General features: G+C 48.1%; 1 protein-coding gene across 1 annotated transcript; it reads right to left on the bottom strand.

Annotated features, from left to right (window-relative positions):
- Positions 1 to 416: 416 nt before the first annotated feature.
- On the bottom strand, positions 417 to 22,315 carry SLC35A2 (solute carrier family 35 member A2). Its single transcript, XM_055003511.1, has 5 exons — positions 22,198 to 22,315; positions 18,585 to 18,767; positions 17,014 to 17,165; positions 14,853 to 15,574; positions 417 to 1,451 (listed from the first exon to the last, which is right to left on the bottom strand). The coding sequence occupies exons 1-5, from the start codon at positions 22,250 to 22,252 to the stop codon at positions 1,424 to 1,426; spliced, it is 1,140 nt and encodes a 379-aa protein (XP_054859486.1). The 5' UTR covers positions 22,253 to 22,315; the 3' UTR covers positions 417 to 1,423.
- Positions 22,316 to 22,768: the final 453 nt, after the last annotated feature.

Below are 22,768 nucleotides of genomic sequence, written 5' to 3' on the forward strand. Positions count from 1 at the left end.
TTTTCGCATCTTCACTGAAGGCACCAGCACAGCCTGTCATTTCCTTTTGCTTCCCTGCACGACGTTCCACTGTCAAAAAGCACTGGCTAGGCTGGGCCTGCTGCAGGGCTTGCTGGCAGAGAGTTCTGGGTCTTTTGGTGGAGCCCCAACCGCCCTGGCCATGCTCCCATAGCCCTCTGTTTCTCCTTGCTCTATAGTGGAGCATTGGGGGTGGGGGGGTCTCTCAAGGCAAAATCCAGCAAGCATCACATTACAATCCCTTCCAGATAGCCCTAGATGGCGAAAATGTGTCTCTCCTTCTGTACAGCCATTCAGTTCTGAATCAAGAACTCCACACTCACCCCAGTGCTTATAAATTCTGTATTAGTTTCTGCAGCAATGAGTGGAAGTAACAGAGTGAGTATTTAAAAAGATAAATATATGCTGATTCTGAGTACAGAATGCTTCAGCACCGTCTTCATAATCTATACAATTAATACTGAGCGTGATGCAGCAGCCCCATAGAGAAAAAGGGGGGCAGGACAGGGAGCATCTACGTGCATCACCCAATGGAGTGCTGCCTTTATACAATGGGAAGAGGAAAGTTAGGCACAGTGAGGGCAGGAGGAATAAGGCATCGGTTGTCTTCTGTCATACACAAGCTTTGGGTCTCTTCCCAGATTCCAAGAGGCTCATTCTTTTCAGTTGCCCTTTGGAGGCCTTAATTTGTGCTGAATAAGCACTTGATGTGCTTTCAAATATTTGCTGGGCTGTAGGAGGCAACGCAAGGGGTAATGGCTCGGCTTTGATTTTTCTGCCTGGGGAGGAGCAGCACGAAAAAGGAACTTAAGCTAAAGGATTGGGCTCTGGTAAATGTAATGTCCTCCACTCCTCTGTCTGCTCCAAAAGGTAATAAACCCATTTGCAAAGAGTCTTTATGCCCTGGCAGGGAGGAATGGTTCTCTCCCAGCAGCACAGACAGATGATGGTCCCAAACCTTGGATACTCCAAATGGAACTTTTGTAGCCTTTTGTATGCCCTTCAGGCATCCTTGATGGCTGCATTGCACTAAGCCAAAAAAAACATTGTGTTTGATATCAAAGTTGTATGCGTGGTGGAATATCAATGTCTCATTCACACAACTATGTCAACTGTTACCAAAGGGCAAATGTGCGTGTGTGAATTGGGTCTTGGGAAAGAGCAGTGTAGGATAGGAGCCATATGGCTCCAGGAATCGGGGCTGAGCTGTTATGGTGTGTAATTGATCATCTCAGGCCATGGAGGTGCCAGAGAAATCACGAAAACACAGGAGGGGTTGCACCTTCGTAAAAACAACATGGCGATGAATTCTTTGGAGTCCTACAAGCAGAATTGATACCCTTCAGGCAAAGGAAGATCCAGAATTGACCCGCTGTCATCAACTGAAAATGTGCATCTTCTGAGGTTAGGAGCCTTTTTCTTTCGGTGGCATCCTAGAAGAAAGAAAAAAAGCAGGAAATACACAGTTGAGTGAAGACAGAAATAAGTTTCAGGGGCTGTTTGCCTGCTAAGAACTACCCCCTTGACCCTAAATGCAATGGCCATATAAAGAGATCTTGTCCGGAGTTTTAAAAGGCAGCCGTGGATGGGTTAGTTGCAGCTGTTGATATAGCAGTAGATTTTTACCTTCCTTGCCCTGGATAGCTCAAGATAGCCTGCTCTTATCAGATCTTGGAAGCTAAGGAGGGCCTGCCCTGGTTAATCCTTGGATGGAAGACCACCAAGAAAGTCCAGGGTTGCGGAAGCAGGCAATGGCAAACCACCTCTGAACGTCTCTTGCCTTGAAAATCCCGGGTTAGGGGGAGCGCCATAAATTAGCTACACTTCACACATACACAGAGTGTTTGCCTAAACTTGATTTGGAATATGGAGAGACTGAGAATTCTGCCTTCCATTTATAGATCTTTCTCCTCCATCTCTCAAAATCAGGATTCCAAGCCTGGGAGAAGCTATAATGCCAAAACCCACCTCCCTGCTCCCGATGAATTAATTTAGATAAACTGCCCCTTTCACCTGTCCAGTTCCTAAATCACAAAAGTGTAGCCCTACTGTGTTACCAATAAGTCTGCAGAGCGGGAATGGAATAAACCCACATTTTCAGTCAGCCTGTGGTGTGGTTCAGACATGTTAAGGGTCCATTTGCATTTGGTAAGCGATCCTAAATATGTGCCAGTGTTAGTCTGTGAATGGAAACATGCGCTATCTTCAGAATGAAGCACTCTTGGAATTGCAGCTTTGTGATTAAAAAGAAAGGTTCTTCTGGCCAGGTGGTACCTGACTCCTCTGAAGGACTCCATCTACTGATCCATATGGCTGGAAAAACTGTGGCCAGATTGGTTCATTCTTTCATTGGTGGGAATGCCTCAGGGTTCCAGAGTTTTAGAAGAAAATATTGGAAATGATAAAATGCATTACAGGGCACGTGGTTCTGCTGCGCCCCAAAACTATTCTATTAAACTTATGGGAAGATAGAAAGATACCCAAACTGAGAAAAGATGTAATTTTGGTTATGTTCGTGGCAGCTAAAGTGATAGCAGCAGGGGTCATTTCGTAGAAAAAGAGCTGGAGGAACTCATTAGCATAACTCATTAGCATATGCCATGCCCCCTTGACATCACCAGAAATGTATCATTAGCATAACTGATTTGCATATGCCACACCCCTGCCATCACCTGTCCTGGCTGTTTTGGACCCAATCCTGGCCATTCAGGACTGATGTTGGGCCCAAAAAGGGGCTGAAAATGGCCAAAAAGGGGCCCAAAATGGTCAGGATCAGGCCACTGCTGAACAGGAGAGTGATCCACCACCTGTCAGAAGCCCAATCCGGGCTGTTTCGGCCCCAATTCAGGCTGAAACAGGCCCAAAATGGCCGAGAGTTAGGTAGTCGGGGCCACCTGACATGTGACCTCTTTGGGGAACTGCTAGAACTGCGTTCCTGCGCATTCCCCCTAGAAATGAGCCCTGGATAGCCAAAGAATCTCCCACAATAAGCCAACAGTTAAACAAAATATAGGAACATTTTATCATGGAGAAAATTTCTGATCAAATGTTAGTATCTGAGAACCCGGTATATCAGTCTGTTTTAAAGCCTGGGTCTTGATCGCAGCTGAAAATGAAGCTCAAGATAATGCATTCACCTGGACTGAATTGAGACCTGGGCTTCCTGTCTCATTACCAATACTGATTTCTCTACACCCACCACCCCTCTACATACCCCACCCCATCCAATCACGCCTGCTATTGTCATTCACCGGCTATTATTATTCGGCTTCTGTAATCTCCACTCCCCAAGATATAAGGACAGATGGACTCACATTCTAGCTGTATCTGAAGAAGTGAGCTGTGGCTCACAAAAGCTCATACCTTACCACTAATTTGGTAGTATTAGAGGTGCTACTGGACTCTTCCTCTTAACAAAAATAAAGTTATTTTTTTTAAAAGCGTCTTCTAGCCCTTATTGCTATAAAAGGTAGGCTTGGCTGTGTGATGGTGTGTGACCTTTCAGGAGCATCATTTCAGGGGTGAGAGGCAAACGGCACCGGGGGTCGGCGTTACTATTCCTGTGCAGTTCTTTGCTCTGCCCCATGGCTCAAAGAAATGGGGTGTATCGGGCACCAGAAGGAAATAAGCAATGTGATTGGAATAACATTTATAGGGAACGTGGTAAGCACAGAGGGAAACCAGTGGGGTAACTGCAGAATGCAAGAAGGTCCCTCCTGGATCAAACTAGCGGTCCATTGAGTCCAGCATCCTGCCTCACACAGTGGCCAGCTGGTTGTTCTGGAGACATAGAGCCCAAAGCTTTCCCCTAATGCTTCTTCCTAGGGCTGGGTTTCCAAGGTATACCGCCTCAATACGGAGGTTCCCTTTAGTCACCACGGCTCCTCCTCGGTTCTTGCAATAAGCAAATCTTGCAGCGTCTTTAAAAAAAACAAGTTTCATTCCAGCATACATTTTTGTTTCCTCCGCCAATCATGAAAGAAAACTGCAGTCCAGCCAGCAGTACGATCTCGGCCATAAGAAGGGCAGCAGGGATAAGATCCTCAGAGCTAAGCTACAAGTGACACCTGACCCAGGTTGGACACTTGTCAGCTTCCCTCAAGTTTGGAGAGCCAAGCTGTAAAACCAGGATGCCTACATTTCCCATCAAAACTTGAGGGAAGCTGACAAGTGTCCAACCTGCGTAAGGCGTCACTTGTAGCTTGGCTCTCAGTTGGAGAAAAAGCACAGCCCCATATTCGCCAGGAATTTCCCACGCCAAAGCTGGCAACCTTCATTGTCGGCATCATACTTGGAGCCGATGCCGCTCAAAAATGGCCTGATTTGAGGAAGGGCTTGGCACAGTGGCAGAACGTCTGTTTTTTAAGTTGAAGGGCCTGGATCCGATCCTCGGAATCTCCCGTTTGAAAAAGGATCAGGTAGCAGATGATAGGAAAGGCCTCACCCTGAGATGAAGGAGAGCCACGGCCCTTCAGGGTAGCAGACAATGCTGGCCTTAGTGGACTAAGGGACTGACTCAAGCAAAAGCAACTTCCGGTGTTCGTGAAGGGGCCACACACATCGCTTCATCTCTTAGCTAGCGGAGGGCCTGCACAGCACCTAACAGACCTCGGGGAACATTCGTGACTTTGGAATGAGAAAGGCCAGCTATCAGCCAGGCAGCCAGCCATTACTGGCAGTTCCCCTGTCAAGATGTACTGGCATCCATGATCACCAAATGGTCTGTTGCCATAAAGGCCTTGTTCTTGGCACTCCCTTGGCTTCTAGTTGGGCAATGGAAATGAAGGGGAAATGATGCAAAGGGAAGAGTCTTTAATTATTATATAACCCCTACAGGTTTTGACTTCGTGCCCCACTTATTTTCCATTGACTGTGGGCAATGGAAAGCCAGATTTGGCTCAGGGGCCTCTAGTTGCTAAACTTTAGCTTATATACCATGCCGACTAGAGAGGAGTTGGCAGAGTGGGTGGAGAAGGATTATGACACAAGCAGTTGCCAACTTTAGCTTGGGAAATTCCTGGATATTTGGAGGCAATGTCTGGAGAGGATGGAGTGTGTTTGGGGAGGGGGGAGGCTGAGTGGGTATGTGACGCCATAGAATGTATCCATTTCCTCCAGGGAATCTGATCTCTGTAGTTTGGAAATCAGTACTGATTCTAGGGAAACCGCAGGCCTCGCCTGGAGATTGGTAACCTCACATGCAATACTGGCCGTTCTGAATATTCTGTACAAAAATAGATCGAGTTTTAGCGTCTATCAATGATGCAGTTAAAATTTAAATCCATCAAATGGAAAGCGCCCACCGGTGTTTTTAAAACGGTGATACATAACGACTAAAATTAATAGGCCGATTAAGCAAATTTGCAAAGCTTTCCTTATTTCGGCCTAATTTATTCGCTTTCTATTTGGCGTCATGAGGAGAAGGGCAAGATGTTGTAGATCAGTGAGGCTATTGGAAATCCTGCTCAGACCCTTTCTGAGTTTCTGAAATTTTATCTCGCATTGCCTATTGCCTTTCAAGCCAGTCATAAGGACCGGAACCTTGCTTTCCCCTTTTCAAAAAGAGCTGGGATGGTTAGGATACTAAACTATGCAGCAAGTAGCAAATTTCTCCCCTTACCAACAGCATGGAAACTCCAGAATAGACAAAGCCATTCTTGCTGGATAAGCTGTTTTGTAACACAACAAACCATTTCTGGACCTTGAGATTGGACTATGTGTACTCTCTGCCCAAAATGTCTATGCTACAGATGGGCACAAACCAAAATACAAACCAAAGTTCGTCACAAACCGGGTCAGGTTTTTTGGTTCGTGAACTGGTGGTTTATGGGAGCTCATTTCTGAAAAACCACGACGAACTGCTATGATTTTTAGAGCGGTTTGTATGGTTCTTTCAGTTTGTCACTGCAGACAGCCTGGTGCCGATCAATCTGTTACCTAGGCAATGGGGGGATAGGTTTTTTGCAGACCTTCTGCAACCCCGGAAGTGATGAACCAACAAACCAAATGAACCGGTTCATGAACTGGGCAAGTTCATGGCAGTTCATGGTTCGTTAAATGCGACGAACCACGAACGGCGACAAACCGCCATTTTCCTGGTTCATGTCTGCCTCTACTCTATGCTCAAAACTAGGATATCCAAAATGCTGTGTTCAGCTATACCACTTTGCATTTCTCCCCCTTTGCAGAATTCATCTCACTTTTGAGTCCAATGTTAGCAAAAAAATCACTTTTGGCAAGGGCTGTGGCCATAGTAAGCAAGGCAGGATGAGACAGCTGGTTATGAAGAGCAATGGAGCTGCATCTAGGGAAACTGAGGCCACCACAGATCTAATGACCAGAAGCCCTCTTTTGGTTCCTGCCTTCATTGCTTACTCCATATTTCCCATTTTCTCCTCCACCATGAGAGCTAGGAATGTGGACTTTTTTTAAAAAAAAGGCCGAGGGTCATACAATCAAATTCTCCACAAGTTTTCATGCCCATTCAGTTAAATACACACTGAAGCAGCCAGGTTGGACAAAGGAGCTACAAAGCGGACAATCGATTCATCTTACACACACAGGACTAGTCCAATACTGTTTACCAACTGTATTACCACTGCAGGTAGAAAACTAGCATTTGAAGGGGACCCTGACTCTCCTACCTGCGGTTTGAAGTTCTACTGCCACAGATGCTCACCGTATCAACTGGATGTACTCTTGCCAATCTAAAAGTTACCATTCTCCAGCAAAAGAACTTCAAATGCAAACTCCGCGAAACTGCTAAATTAGAATTCACCAAGAGGTTTGGCACCACCAGGGTGGAACAGGGCTGGTTATTATAGGAGTTAGTTTCCTTAGTAAACTCAGGGACTCAGCGCTCACAGGTGTTAAGCAAAGCAATTACAGCAACTGGGAACGCCCCCTGTACTTTTCTTGGTTGCATTTACATAACAACATTTCCTATTGTGCTTTCTGCATTTTGCAGCCCCTTGACTGGACTTTTTAAAAAATAACCTCATGTACAGGCTTGGATACTGTAGAACGTTTCCGCAAATGGAAGAGATTGCCATTAGCTGTCACAGCAACCTTCCCTTGCCTCGCCTCTCTGGCTACGGTCTAAAATACTGCTCTTGGGGGACAGGGGTCCCCAGAAACAGCAGGGGGGGTGGAGTAGGGTTGCCAGCTCCACGTTGGGAAATTCCTGGAGATTTGAGGGGTGAAACCTGGAGAAAGTGGGATTTGGGGAGGAAAAGGACCTCAGCATGGCATAATTCCATAGAGTCCACCCCCCAAAGTAGCCATTTTCTCCAGGTGAACTGATCTCTGTGGCCTGGAGACCAGTTGTAATTCCAGGAGATCTCCAGCCACTACCTGGGGGCTGGCAACCCTAGGGTGGAGGGGTCAGAGGTCTGCAGCAAACCTGCAAAAATTCCTTGCAAATCCTCTGTGGGGTCCAAGTTCTAAATGCCTGCCTACTGAGGTCCCACTCTATGCATCTGATGAAATGAGTTCTAGTCCGGCTAGAATAAAATCTGGTAGGCCTTTAAGGGGAGCATTAGACTCAATTTATTTGGGTCTGGAATGTGATTTATATCCAGCCCCTACACTTCTGAGTATGCAGTCTCTAGCTAACAATCTCTCCAACCTCTCATTCTTTGACCAAGAACTGGACAGGGTTCACCCCTGTAACTCCCCCCAACATTTCCCAGATGAAAACAGAGTAAGGTTGCCAGCTCCATGTTGGGAAATTCCTGGAGATCTGGGGGGTGAAACCTGGAGAAAGTGGGGTTTGGGGAGGGAAAGGACCTTGGCGTGGCATAATTTCATAGAGTCCACCCCCCCAAAGTAGCCATTTTCTCCAGGTGAACTGATCTCTGTGGCCTGGAGACCAGTTGTAATTCCAGGAGATCTCCAGCCACTACCTGGAGGCTGGCAACCCTAAAACAGAGCTACCATCAGCAACACAGCTGTGATTTCATTCCAACTCGAATGCCACCTCTCGCAATCACAACACATTGCCAAGGTTACCTGTTGGTGCTGTCTGCTCATCCCCTACATGTCAGTCGCCCTTCGGCTCCTGCACTAAGATGTTATTTAACCCAACAATTTCCTCTAATGGCTTTTAATTTTGTTTAACCTCATTTATACACCCCCTTTTCTCCCCAACGGAGACCCAAAGTGGATTACAATATTCTCCCCTCCTCCACTTTATCTTCGCGACAACCTTGTTAGGTTGGTTAGGTGGTCAGAGGTAACCCAAGGTAATCCAGCAAGCTTCTATGGCAGAGTAGGGAATCAAACCTGGGTTGCCCAGATAAGCTATACCCCACTAGAATTCAAGAAGATTAAGCCGTATTAGCTATCTGGAGAGAAGGTTATGGGGCCGGGTGGGGAGTATGGTAAGAAAGAAGTCGTGGGGCGTTGTGCTTTTTTGTGTGTGTCTTTTGCATGGTGCAACCTCTGCCCCAAGAGCACTTCTGAAGATCTAGGAGGAAGAAGTTAAAATCTAAACAATGGCCACTCGTTTTTTTTAAATCAACAGAAAAATCACCCTATCTGATCTACTGCTGGAACTGTCTTCCATTAGCAAAAAACCCAAAACCCTTTGGATCCAACTAATTTCATTATTTTTTTTCCAAAAACTGTATTTTTAATATTTGGAAAAGCCACAGCAGGTAGGCACCACACCTCAGAAGGCCAGTTCATAGAACAGAGTTGGAAGGGGTCTTACAGACCATCTAGTCCAACCCCCTGCCCAATGCAGGAACAGCCTAAAGCATCCCTGACAAGTCTTCGTCCAGCCGCTCCTTGAAGACTGCCAAGGGGGGCGGGGGGGGGGGAAGCACCACACCCCTAGGCAGCCAATTCCACTGCTGAATTGCTCTTAATGTGAAAAGTTCTTCCTAATGTCTGGACGGGACCTTCCCTCCTGTAGTATAAACCCATTGTTTTGAGTCCTGTCCTCAGTTGCCAACAGGAACAGCTCGCTTCCCTCCTCTAAATGACAGCCTTTTAAATGCTTAAAGTCATGTCTCCCCTCAATCTCATCTCCAAATTGAACATTCTCAGGCCCCTGTCTTCCCTCGTAGGTCTTCAAGCCCCTAATTATCCTGGTTGCTTTCCTCTGCTGCCCCCCCCCCGCCCCCCACGTTCCAGTTTCTCCACATCCTTTTTGAAGTGAAGCCTGCACAAAATACTCCAGGTGGGGCCAAACCAACACAGTATATAGTGGGGCGACATCCTGATTTGGATGTTATGTCTGTTTGCCTTTTTTGCTACCGCATTACACTGACTGCTCATATTTAGTTTCCCATCCACCCATCTCTCAAGTTCTTGTCCACACTCACTGCTACCCAGAAGTGTATCCCTCATCCAGTATGCACACTTTGCGTTTTTGTTACCCAAGTGGGGAACCTGGCACTTATCCATGTTAAATTGCATCTTATTCCAATCGACCCACTCTTGCAGTGCGTTCAGATCTCGTTGAATTCTACCCTATCGAAGGGTGTTTTCTACTCCTCCCAGTTTCGTATTATCTGCAAATTTAACGAGTAATCTCTTCATAGCCTCGTTCAGATCATTTATAAAAATATTGAAAAGCACTGGGCCCCGAACCGAGCACTATGGCCCTCCACTGGACACCTCTTTCCAATCAGAATTGATGCCACAGAGAACTACTTTTGGTATATTTATCCAGCCAGTTCCCTATAAATCTAACCGTCCTACAGTCCAGTCTACAGTTGATCAGTTTACCCATTAGAACATCATGAGGAACCTTGTCAAAATCTTTATGAAATCCAGAAAAACTACATTGACAGCATTCCCGTGATCCAGTAAGCCTGTGACTTGATGATAGAAGATGAGGTTGGTCTGGCAGGACCTGTTGGGGACAAATCCATGCTGACTTCCCTGTATCACACACTTGCGGACTGATGCCTTTAGTATCTGTTCCACTATCTTCCCTGAGTCAGAGGACAGGCTGAGTGGCCTGTAATTCCTACGACTGTCCTTCTTCCCTTTCTTGACGATTGGGGTGACATCTGCCCTCCCTCCAGTCTTCCGGCACACTACCTATCTTCTAGGAGGCCTGGAAGATGGCCAACAAAGAGTCTGCAAGCTCTTTAGAAAGTTCTTCAAGCTCTCTCAAGCGAACCTCATCTGGACCAGGGGATTTGTACACACCCAGTGCAGCAAGGTGCTTCTCCACTTCTTGCCCACGTCAACCGGCAGCCCCGAAGCCATGCTTTGCCCACTACAATCTCTAGGTGGGCCCGTTCTCTCCTTCAGGCAGAAAACTGAGGCAAAGTAGGCATCGAGCCTTTCTGCCTCCTCTCCGTCCATTTTCACCCAGCAATGGGGTCATTGCCCCCTTCACCTTCCATTTGATCCTTGTATATCTGAAGAACATCTTTTTGTTGTAGTAACCCCCCACCCCCTGTCAATTTAAGCTTCATTCTGAGCTTTGGCCTCTCTGACAGCTGTCCTAAAGTGCCTAGCTACCCCTAGATACTCTGCTTTGGATTGAACATCTTTTTCCTTCCAAGATCATCACAGAGCTCTCTGTTCATCCGCACTGGCTTCTTAGATCCTCTACGGCCTCTCTGTTTTGCTGGAATGGTGATAGCTTGAGCCTGCGTGAGCTCTTCTTTTAGGAGAGCCTGCCTTTCTCTCACTCCTTTCCCTTCCAGCATTCTTGTTCATGGAATAAGTCTCAGCATATCTCTAAGTCTGATGTATTGTCGAAGGCTTTCACGGCCGGAGAACGATGGTTGTTGTGGGTTTTCCGGGCTGTATTGCCGTGGTCTTGGCATTGTAGTTCCTGACGTTTCGCCAACAGCTGTGGCTGGCATCTTCAGAGGTGTAGCACCAAAAGACAGAGATCTCTCAGTGTCACAGTGTGGAAAAGGTGTTGGCAGGTCATTTGTATCTACTCAGGAGGGGTGGGGTTGAGCTGAGTCATCCTGTAAGAGTTTCCCAGGGTGTGGAATGCTAATGGCGGGAGGCTTCACTGTATCCTGAGGAGGTTCTTTTGCATATGGATTGGTGCTTGATGTGCTAATCTTCTCTGCAGGGCTATTGTCGGGTATAGAGTGTTTTGTTAGCCTGGTGTTTTTCAGAACTGGAAACCATGCTCTGGTTCCAGGACACCAAAATACTGGACAACACTTCCAACTACTTTGTCAGACTGCACAGGGAAGCCATTGAAATTCACAAGCATAAGCAAAACTTCAACAGGAAAGAAGAAACCTTAAGAATGAACAGAGCATGGTTTCCAGTTCTGAAAAACACCAGGCTAACGAAACACTCTATACTCGACAATAGCCCTGCAGAGAAGATTAGCACATCAAGCACCAATCCATATGCAAAAGAACCTCCTCAGGATACAGTGAAGCCTCCCGCCATTAGCATTCCACACCCTGGGAAACTCTTACAGGATGACTCAGCTCAACCCCACCCCTCCTGAGTAGATACAAATGACCTGCCAACATCTTTTCCACACTGTGACACTGAGAGATCTCTGTCTTTTGGTGCTACACCTCTGAAGATGCCAGCTACAGCTGCTGGCGAAACGTCAGGAACTACAATGCCAAGACCACGGCAATACAGCCCGGAAAACCCACAACAACTATCTCTAAGTTTATTCAAGTTTGCCTTCTACCACCGTTACCCTGTCAACCAACTCTTTCTCCATGTTCTTCCATTTACCAAGCACTCAAACGAATACTCATTAAAACAAAGAATGGCTTTTGGCTGCAAATTTATGTTGATGTGTTTATTCAATCAACTAAGATGCTTTTAATCAGCAGATTGCTGTCTTTATTCCTCTAAATAGGGAGGCTGGCTGCTCCACGCAACGAAGTAAAAGCAGCGTGACTCCACCAGTGCCTCCCCCCTCGTTCTTGTGTTCCACCCCCATTAAGTCCCGCCAGTAAAAAGGGAATCCAGGCTAGACCTCAAATATTAAGCCCTGCCTACCTGCCTAAGTCATGGATGTGCCAACCCCCAAGCTACGAAACACCCCTCATGCACAACCCAGCCGCCTGCCAGTGTTAATAGTGTTAGACATGCAGTGAGTGAAGCAAAGTCTTGCTCTGTCCAATGCTTCCTTAATCATTAAGCAGTAAGGCTAAATAAATACACTCTCTTTATTCATCTGTGGTTTATGTACATTGGCAAATAGTACAGGCTCTTTTTTTTCTCCCGCCCCCGCAAAATCTTAAAAAAGCAGGAATCATAGAAAATGATCAGCAGTCTAAAAACCTTATATACACACAGTGTGACTGATGGATTATTCCTTGCCCCATCCCCGTTTCCATCCCAGTCCAAACAGAACACAAAACCCACTCCTAGCCCCATCCACCCCCGCCCTTGGGTTTAGCCTTTCCCAAGTCGGCTCGGTATGCATAAATCTTAAGACCCGTGAAGCCACCGGAAGAATTGGGGAACTGAGGCACGATGTTGGCCACTACCCCCCGACATTCCAAATGACCTGCAATTCGATTACTGACACATACGCATACCCTCAGCCAAATCCATCTATGGGTGACTCACAAGGGATACAAGAAGCTTCCTTTTGCAGCCTGGGACTGCACAAACTGGTGTTTACCCGGTCCCCAGCAGGCCACAACGCAAGGCGGGTAGAGGATGGGGCAGGCCGCATTCAATCTGGATTGCCCGTACCCTGTGGGGGGGTCTGCAAAGTGAAGCCATGGAACGGGATTGCAATTTATACCCCACAGTGTACTGAGAGTGTTCCTGCCTCACAGGCACCCCCACCAAATGTCATTCGGTTTCAGAGAGGCAGGAACAAGCTTTGGGAGGCTCAGTTCCAAACTATCCCCCCTCCCTGCACACACACACAGAGTAAGCAGCAGCATACAGTAGTGTTTCAATGTTTCCTGCCCTGCTTCAACCTCCAGCTGCCATCTTAAGTCTCATCCACACCTGGCATCCCTGCCCAAACACCTTTTTCTCCCCTAACATGATTGTTGCAATTTCCAGCCAAAGGTACGTTACATCCAACGGAGCCGACCAGCTTGCAATTCAGTGACGCCTTCGCTAGCAGCTAGTGAGGACACATGCTCCCCTGCCCCGCCCCACCCCGTGCCTGGTGATCCTCGGAACGCTACAGAAACTGAATGCGTGCTGGTGGCAGAGAAGAATGAAACGTATCCAGATCCCAGCGGTCTTCCTACTATGACCCACGAGTCTCACCCCGGCAACCCAGTCTGCTCCCCTCCCCTTTTCCTGCTTCCTTTTGATATAAATTGATTTGGCTGTGTCACTGGACGTCCCAGACCCGACCCAAAAGATACCCTGGACTAAATAACGAGAAGCTACCACGGTACAAAGCACAAGCACAGAGGGAAATCCCCTGGGGAACACGATAAAGAACCTTCCAAAAAGTCAAAATGAACTCATGTCACAAAGTGCAACAGTGTTAAGTGTGCAAAAGTGCTTCAGTTACAATGAATAAATACCATAAATATTATATAAATATCAATAAACAGAAAGACAAAACGGTTAGGACAACATGAATAATACAAAGTAACAATTTTCTCCTACTGCAGATGACCAAGGTTTTAAATGATATGACGCTTCTTGGATCTGAGGTAAGCGATAAGCTGTAAAGTCTCAAAGTAATAATCTTATTGTTACTTCTTTGTTTTTCAGATATTGTCATCTGCAGTAGGAGAAAATGGTATTGTTCATGTTGATTTAACTAGCTAATATTGTAAAGCTGGAACGTTGACAATTTTGTATCATTGTGTTTATTTTGTATCTCTTGCTCGTCGTCATTCTTGTTATTAATTGTCTTTCTATTTATTGATATTTATATAATATTTATGGTATTTATTCATTGCAACGGAAGCACTTTTGCACACTAGCATGATTGCACTTTATGAAATGAGTTCATTTTGAATTTCTGGAAGGTTCTTTATTGTGTACCACGGGGGGGGGGGGGCGGGGGGGTTCCCCTCTGTACTTGTCCAAACGATACCCTGCCTGGAAAGGACTTGACAGACTGGTTCTAAGGAAGGTTTGCCGAAAAGGTCACAGAAATTTTGGAGGCTGTTGATTCCTCAAGGGGCCAGTGTCTCTTTCCACCTCTCTCATAAACATGATCTTGCCACTCAACCCCCCGCTTGTGTTTCACTTTCACCTGTCACAGTAGTTATGCTTTTGAAAATTCCCCAATTAGCAGCCATAAATAAATACATTCCTACCACTTCCCCAATGGTGGCACTTAAGAAGGAAAAAAAACCCAAACAATTGGTATGCTCCAAAATGGCCGGTATGGGTGCCTCCACGGCAACACGCACACCCCTGGCCTTCTGCGACTGTATCTGATCTTTGTTTGGTGTTTGTACAAAAATACACTTCTTTGTAAATTTGTTTCCTCTTGATGAAACAAGAGGGAATTTGTGGATCTTGGGGGCAAAGGACACAGGTGACACCTCCCCCAAAGGGAACGGGTGGTGTCCTTAAACAATGAGCTTCGAAAGCCAGGGAGGAAGTTGGGAGTGTTTGAGCTGGCGTGAGAAAAGCAAGTGGGAAAAAAGTTTCACACTGCAGGGCCAGTCAATGAAAGGAGGCCAACTAATGGGATGGGACGGAACAAATTTGAGGGGGAGGGAAGTGGGCAGTGTGCTAGGTGCAGCACAGAAGTAAAAAACAGAGAGATAGTAAGGTGGGGAAGGAGTAGAGATGGCCACAGGCCAGAGAGAATCAGAAGAGGATGGAGAAGATGTCCAGGAAAGGGGTATCTGTTGCATAAACTTCACAAGAAACCGGAGTCAGCCAGGAAGGGGGTGTGTGTGCTCTCTTCTCCTCAATTGACCAGCACTGACTTGGTCAGGAAGCCTTGCGTGGCGATGGAAGGGAGTTCCTTGCTCTGCGCTGTGTGGCCCGGCTGCTGCCCAGTTGTTCCAGGGGAAGGCCGGCCAGCCAAAGGTCCCTTGGGCAAGCTGTACAGATAGACGGCCCCTATTACCAGCCCCGCTCCGAGAGCGAAGAGCAGGTTGAGGTGGAAGTCAAAGAGGTAGATGGACGCCACGGTGGACACCACGATGGAGAAGGAGGTGGCAAAGCCCTTGAGGATGTTGTCGGCGTACTTCACAACCAAGGCCACCAGCAAACCGCCGAAGGCCTGGTTCAGGATCACTCCCCACACCAGCGGGGTGTAGCCAAAGAAGAATCCGTGCTGAGCCACAGCCGCCCCCTCTGCGGACCACAGCCCCAGCAGCCCCAGCAAAGTCCCGAAAATGCCCAGCTGGACATTACGCAGCCAGACCGAGGCGGCGCTACCCTTGAGGATCTTTTCAAAATAGACCCCGGCAAAGCCAGACGAGAGGCACGACACCACCACGGCCACCAGCCCCACCAGGTAGCTCTGCTGCACTTCCAGGCTCCCAGGAGTTGATTTGCTTCCTGCCTGTTGCTGCTCCACCTGGACAATGGCGACGCCGGCAAACAGGAGCACAAGGGAGAGCCACTGGAGACGAGAAAGGCTCTTGCGGAGCATCAACACGGAGAAGACGGCGGTGGTGAGGATCTTCAGTTGGTAGGTGACCTATGAAAGGCAGTGTGATTTAGTGGACAGACTGATATGCCAGGGAGCAGAAGAGCTGGCTGTTGGGGAGGGAACAGGGACAAGGACGTCGGTCAGTCACAACTCCATTGCTGGAGATAGCTATGGAGGCTCGAGTCCCATCGCCGAAACAGGAGGACACACCGCATCGGTGGGTGCAGTCGAGTGCCCCAGGCTCAGTTCAGACACTGGGCAAAACCCTGGTTTAATTAAACTAACCAGGGTTAATATGCCACTCTACTAACTATGGTCAGCCACAGTCTGTCAGGCCAGGATGTGAATTTAGTTTGTTAACCACCGTTAGCCTTAGCTACAGTTTTGTGTGATGTACGACTGGCTTAGTCCTGACTTGTATTCCAGAGATGCCCTCCCAAGGTACAGCAAGAAGTTACAGCAATGAAACCACATTTGTCAAAGCACACCACAAACTGAGTGAATGAAAGCAAAAAATGAATCAATAAAACAAAAAATAAACAACTACATCTTGGGCTGGTCCCTAGATGTCATGGGCCAGTTTATTCAAGGTCACCAGCCGCAGGTTAAAAGCCTGTTGGCTTGTGCCTCCAGCCCTGTGAAACAGAAGCACAGCTTAAGGTGTTGCGGATGGCAACGTTCTTCCTCCCAATCTGCCCTTCCCACTCACCATAGTTAAAACACCTAACAACCAACCAGTGTTCAAATAAACCGGGGGTAATGCCCTGCCTGAACTGAGCCCGCCGTTTCGTTTCAGATCATCCCACTGCCAAACTCTCAAACACAAACTAACTTTGACCTCTCCAACCACAGGAGGAGACCAAAGCAGCAAAGACAACCAGAAGCACATACCCAGGTTGTGTTGATGTGGCAGTTCCAGAAAAGGGGTGCTGCGCACTGAGTCTAAGCCTGGCCTTGCCGGATTAAAAACAACGGTCCCTCCACTCTCTTTCCAACAGTGGCCAGCCAGTTCCTTCCATGAAGATTACAAGTCTGGCAGGAAGGCCTGAGAGTCAGAGGCACAGTGCTTCCATACATGGAGGCTGCACTGAGCTACCATGGCTACTGACTTTTTGATGTAACCGTTGGCCAAACAAGGGAGGGGAAGGGAAAGAAGACACAGAATGTGGACCGCTCAGCTTCCTGAGAATCTCAGCTCTCTCTTTAATAAGGAAGCAAGTTCCTAGCGTTATGACTGTGCAGACGATGTCTGAAAATGCACACGCAGTGCTTACTGAAGTCTCCAAGAATGGTGGTTTATGCTTTCCTCTGTCTAACAGAACCAGAATGAAGGTGGATATTTTTTTAACTGCAGAATTATGCAATGGGGGGGGGGAGGTGCAGATCGGTGGACACTGAAGCATGACAGGTGAAGGTGCCATATCTGTGAGAACCTTGCACAAGAGCCTGAGGGAATGATGCCTAAAAAGAACAGTCCTGCCTCTCACCTGGAAGGTGGCTGCAGGCAGGTTGGAAATGGCCACGTACTGGAGGTTGTTTTGGAGGGTGTAAATGAGAGAAGGCACTGCTAGTTTGAGCGTGTCCACGTACTGTACCACCACAGAGTCATACAGGAACAAGGCAAACTGCTTCAGGTTACCTGATAAAGGAGAGAGGGAGAAAGAGAGTGACTGTTGGCAAACACAACACAAGCCTTGTTGTTTTTTTATCAAGTCGAGGTTCGAAATAAAAACACAGGCCAAGGACTCACTTCCCTTTCCCTTCCTACATGACCAGTAATGGAAACCGTAGGAGATCCTCCACCTTACACGCCTCCACTGCTCTTTCCTTACACACCTGCGCGCACATACACACACAAGACAGAGCACCTAATGGGCATATGAAAACAATTCTAACACACTGCCAGCATAGTGCAGTGATTAAATTGTTGAATTAGAATTGGGGCAATTTAGGTTCAAATCTCTCTACGCCATGAAGCTTCCTGGGAGATCTTGGGAACGAGGCATTCTTTCCCTGCCAGAGACTCAAGTGCTGTCCACACTGCAGGAGTAAGGGTAAAGGGGGTCCCCTGTGCAAGCACCGAGTCATTACTGACCCATGGGGGGACGTCGCATCACGACGTTTTCTTGGCAGACTTCTGTTACAGGGTGCTGCGCCATTGCCTTCCCTGGTCATCTACACTTTACCCCCAGGAAACTGGGTACTCATTTTACTGACCTCAGAAGGATGGAAGTCAACCCTGAGCTGGCTACCTGAACCCGGCTTCCACCAGGATCGAACTCAGGTCGTGAGCAGAACTTGGGCTGCAGTACTGCAGCTTTACCACTCTGCGCCACGGGGCTCTAGGGACACTGCGGGGAGGGGAGGATAAAATGCTTCACGAAAAAGGAAAGTCTTAGGGACAATGTTAAAGGCCAGATAGGCAGGTGGTGGCCCCAAGCTTCCCCTCTCCCTAGATTGCTGAGTATAGGACGGACTGGGCTTTGGAACAAGGATTTCCACATGACATATTCATCTAGCTATAACATTCTGCCTACCAAGAGGGGCCAAATAGCAGGCCATGAAGGTCATATCCTTATCCTAACGTCAATCCCCTCTGATCGTCAAGGACAAGCCAGTCTCCAAACAGAAATCCTGCTTCTGGCCAGAACAGTCGGCAGCCACTTAACAGGCTTCTCCTCCCTTTAAGGCCATTTACATCACCGACCACTACATCCTCTTACAACAGCAACACGTATGTGGCGCTTTGCGTGGCCAGGACGTCCATTTGGTTTCAGCTGGAAGCCTGTTTGTTTCAATGGTTGATGGATTTTTTGCATTTTGATGGGAGGGGTGTGTGGACATTTCTCCCTACTTTTTCTGACCGCTGACAGCCACGATGAGCCAAAGTAAGACATGATACAGGAGAACGACAATAAAGACAGAGGTTAAAGAAAGGTCACGATTAGAATTTTTAAAAAATATAAAAATCAAGTCGTTCAAACTAACCACCCCAGGCAAAAAGTCAAAGTTTAACCCCCTTGAGCAATGCAGGGAGCGTACAGCCTAGAATCCTCACCTTGTTTCTGAATGAAGATGAGCAGTAAGCAAGTGGCTCCCTTGAGGACTTCGGCCATGACCACAGCCGTGGTGGCAAAGAACCGGTCCCCAGGCAGCGTGCGCACGTACCGGATGCTGAGGATGAGAGAGGCATTCTGCACCACCAGGACTGCTAAGCTGATGTACTTCAACTGCCGGTTACCTAGGAAAGGAAGCGCAGGAATCTGCTCAGCACCCTCCCCTGGACAGCGCTGCAGTTCTTTAGATAAGTCAGTTGCCACAACCCAGTCTCAGAGACAGTGGGCCTATATAAGGGGACTTGTTCCGCAGCTCCCATTTCAACCACCAGGGATGGAGGTGTTTGAGGAAGAACGTAGACAATCCCACCGAATGGGAACTCTCTGCATCAGGAGACACTAGGAAAGGGTCAGGCCAGGAGGCCAAATTCAGCATCCTAGGTACCATCCGTTGGTTCGCCCCCTCATCCCACCCACAGCTGCTCAGCAAGAGCAACCACTGAAGGTACATCTCGATCCTAAACAACTGTTTCTCAAAGCTTCCTCCCAATCCAATTAGCAAAAGGGAGGTATATCCAGGCTGACCCATGACAAGTGCAGACCAAAATTCCCACATGAACCCTCTCCTCTGCTCATTCATGCGTCTCAAGAGCTACCGGGGGTGGGGGGTGGGGAGAGTCAAGGAAACGGTTCCTCCACCCAGCCGTCATGACGCTGAAGCTAGATCCTTCTCCTAGCCGGCTGCCAGCTCTGCAAACTATTCCTCGCAGCTGCCAAGGCACACCTAACAGGAACTGGGGACAGAAAATTGGCAGCACCACATCTTGCCATACCACACTCCACTCACTAGCACAGTAGCCTCCTGCTGCGGCTGGAAGGGAAAGCCAAGTACGTGAGGAGGAAGCAGTTACAGCAAACGGCTACAGGACATAACTGCCCAGCCCACAATCAAGTTTCTGTTATACTGCTATATTCACAAAGGACTCTCACAGAGTGAAGATTCGGATTGCAAGAGAAACTGTTCAAATCAGTTTTTTCTGAATTAGACCAAAGATTGACTGAGTGCATTACGCTCTTTCCCACAATGCTAACCAAGTACTTAGGGAACTCGGATGAGAATGACTGCCAACTGTCTAACCACCTCATTTGCTCGTCAAATATAGATTGCCTTTTAGTATAAGAGCTTTATCTTTAAATATCACAAGAAATTATTAGTAGGCCTGTTTCTAATTTTTTGAAAAGTGTGTAAACTACCAGGTATCACCCTATCATAAGAAAGATTCCCACATGGTAGTTCATCCTTACACTAGAACATTATCACCTAAATTAGAGCAAAATGTCCTCCAATAAATCACAATATTTAATGATTTCTTCCTAGTGTTTTTCCAGGGAAGCAGAGACAAGATGCAGACATGTTGATACTTTGATGATCCCACTATATGCACACAGTAACATTCAATTTGGATACTGCCCTTCAGGGCAACCTAACACTCACTCAGGGCGGTTTATAAAGTGTGTTATTATCATCCTCATGATAATTATCCTGTGAGGTGGGTGGGGCTGAGAGAGCTCCTAGAAGCTGTGACTGAGCCAAGGTCACCCAGCTGGCTGCAAGCAGAGGAGTGGGGAATCAAACCTGGCTCTCCAGATGAAAGTCCTGCCACTCTTAACCACTACACCCAAAGATTCCCTCCCTTTCTCCCTCGGAGGCCAAGTCATGTGGTAACACGTGCCACTACAGTTCCCCTGTGCATTTTCCTTCTGTGTGCATCATAACATTGGCAGCTTCACATGACTTGCCAGAAAAGACATGCCTATATTGTACAATGATTTCCCTCCTGTTTGAAACACTGGCATAGAGAAGAAAGCCAATGGCATAGAGATTAGCTGTGTATCCTATGGGGAGTGCATTTGACAGGAGAAGGACAAAGGGTTATGTGTAATCTGGGGTCCTTGAGGGGTCTGGACTACTCACTTTGTTTTTTTACATCAGCAGCGGCCACTTTTTACACCTGCTAACAAAGAGACAAGCAACCACTGGCACATACGCCAAAGGGCGGCATGCCAGGCCATCTTGCTAGGGATGCCGGGCCAACTTTTTGCTCCAGCAACCAAGGCAAGCCCCTGAGGTTTATGTCCACTGCCTCCCAGGTCTACACAGCTCCTGCTAGGCCTGAGGCTCGCTGAGACTGACAAGCATTTGCCCCTAGTGTGTACAATTTAGTACAACCTCTTCTCCCTTTTTTTTAACCCAGCACCTCCACAGGCAGGGAACACTGAGCCCCAAAGTTTAGCCAACCCCCTCAAACAAGCATAACAACATTTGCATCAAATTTATTTTTTTAACTGCATAGACATTTTTCTAGATCAAGATGGGTAGCCGTGTCAGTCTGTCTGTAGCTGTAGAAAAGAACAAGAGTCCAGTAGCAGCCCTAAGACTAACAAAATTTGTGGTAGGGTATGAGCTTTCATAACCACTGCAGTGCTTACCGCAATTTTTTTTAATCTTACAGATACTTTTCTGACATAGCATATTCAAATGGGAAGAGCCCCTCAGCCACACTTCCCCTGCCGAAGTTACCAGTTACCCCAACATTCCCCCCGACCCCTTTGGGAAGCAGGAGCACATAGAAGGGGGTGGAAGAGAAGCAGCCAAGCAGATTCCAACCACAGCAGTCCAAGTTTTGTTCCAATGGTTAAAATGCAAGAATAAGGAATGCAGTGGGCTGGTGGGTTCAGGGGGACTGGCGAGAAGGCAACGTGGGGCGGAGATGGGACCTTGGTTTGGTGGCAGAGTGCCAGCTTTGCGTGCAGATAGAGTTGCCAGCCTCCAGGTGGTGACTGGAGATCTCCTGGAATTACAACTGATCTCCAAGCCACAAAGATCAGTTACCCTGAAGAAAACAGTAAAGAGTCAAGTAGCACCTTTAAGACTAACCAACTTTATTGTAGCATAAGCTTTCGAGAACCACAGCTCTCTTCGTCAGATGCAACTTTATTGTAGCATAAGCTTTCGATCGTCAGATGCAACTTCATTGTAGCATAAGCTTTCGAGAATCACAGCTCGGTTGCATCTGACGAAGAGAGCTGTGGTTCTCGAAAGCTTATGCTACAATAAAGTTGGTTAGTCTTAAAGGTGCTACTGGACTCTTTACTATTTTGCAACTACAGAATAACACGGCTAACTCCCTCTGGATCTATGACCCTGGAGAAAATGGCTGCTTTGGGGGGGGGGGGTGAAAATATACCCTGCTGTGGTCCCTCCCTTTCCCACACCCTGCCCTCTCCAGGCTCCACCCCCCAAATCTCCAGGAATTTCCAAACCTGGACGTGGCAACCCTAAGATGCAGAAGGTCCCAAATTCGACCCCAGCCGTTTCAAACGGTCCCAAGCGCAGGGGATGGGAAAGGCCTCCGCCTGAGACCCTGCAGAGCCGCTGCCCGGCAGAGGAGGCCGGCCTCACCGCGAGAGGCTCAACCCAAGGCCACTTCAGGCGCTCCCGCGATGGGGGGAGGCAGTTCCGGCCACCCGCTCAATGGGACGCCCCGAATTCCCAGCCACGGAAGCCTCTTCTAGGCCCCGCCTGGCTCTTGCCTCGCCCCGGCCGCCTCTCACCTCCCGCGGCCCCCGGGCTCCCGCCGTCGCCTCCCGGGCCCTCAGCCGCTGCCATGGTGGCAACCGCGGGGCCGCCCAGCTTCCCCGCCGCGGCTGGCACTTCCGCATCCCCAGCCGCGCCCCACTTCCGCCTCCGGGCGAAGACCGGAGGGGGAGGACCATAGAGATAAAAGCGAAAGGGCCGAAAGAGTTAACGGCTAGAGCGGCCCACCACCGGCACTTCCGGCGTTTCTCTAGGCGTGGCCGGATGGCATCGCCTTGACTCGTCATCACCATGGTGACGCCCTTCTAGGCTTCTCATTGGGTGTTACAGAGGGAGGGGCGGATCCAGTGCTGAGAGGGTGTGTCTCTTTTGAGTCTCTGGTCTGTCCATAGTGAATTGCCTTGGGCTCGCTGGTTCAGGGCATTCCCTCCCAGTCCCAACCCAAATTATTTATTTTACTTGTTTCTAGCCTGCCTTTCTCACTAGGACTCAGGGCGTATTCCACAGCGTGAGTCAGTAGAGTCAACTGACTCACCTACCTGTTTATCAAAAAGAGTCCAGTCTTAAAGGTGCCGCTGGACTCTTTTT

The sequence above is a fragment of the Eublepharis macularius genome, chromosome 19 (genome assembly GCF_028583425.1).
Source record: "Eublepharis macularius isolate TG4126 chromosome 19, MPM_Emac_v1.0, whole genome shotgun sequence".
Classification (NCBI taxonomy): domain Eukaryota; kingdom Metazoa; phylum Chordata; class Lepidosauria; order Squamata; family Eublepharidae; genus Eublepharis; species Eublepharis macularius.

Bases quoted from the DNA above. Each gene is read 5' to 3' on its own strand.
- SLC35A2 (XM_055003511.1), bottom strand. From the start codon at position 22,252: ATGGCAGCGGCTGAGGGCCCGGGAGGCGACGGCGGGAGCCCGGGGGCC. The intron at 18,768-22,197 runs GTGAGAGGCGGC...TTCCTTTCCTAG, and splicing joins GAGCCCGGGGGCCGCGGGAG to GTAACCGGCAGTTGAAGTAC. The intron at 17,166-18,584 runs GTGAGGATTCTA...CTCCTTTATCAG, and splicing joins CATCTTCATTCAGAAACAAG to GTAACCTGAAGCAGTTTGCC.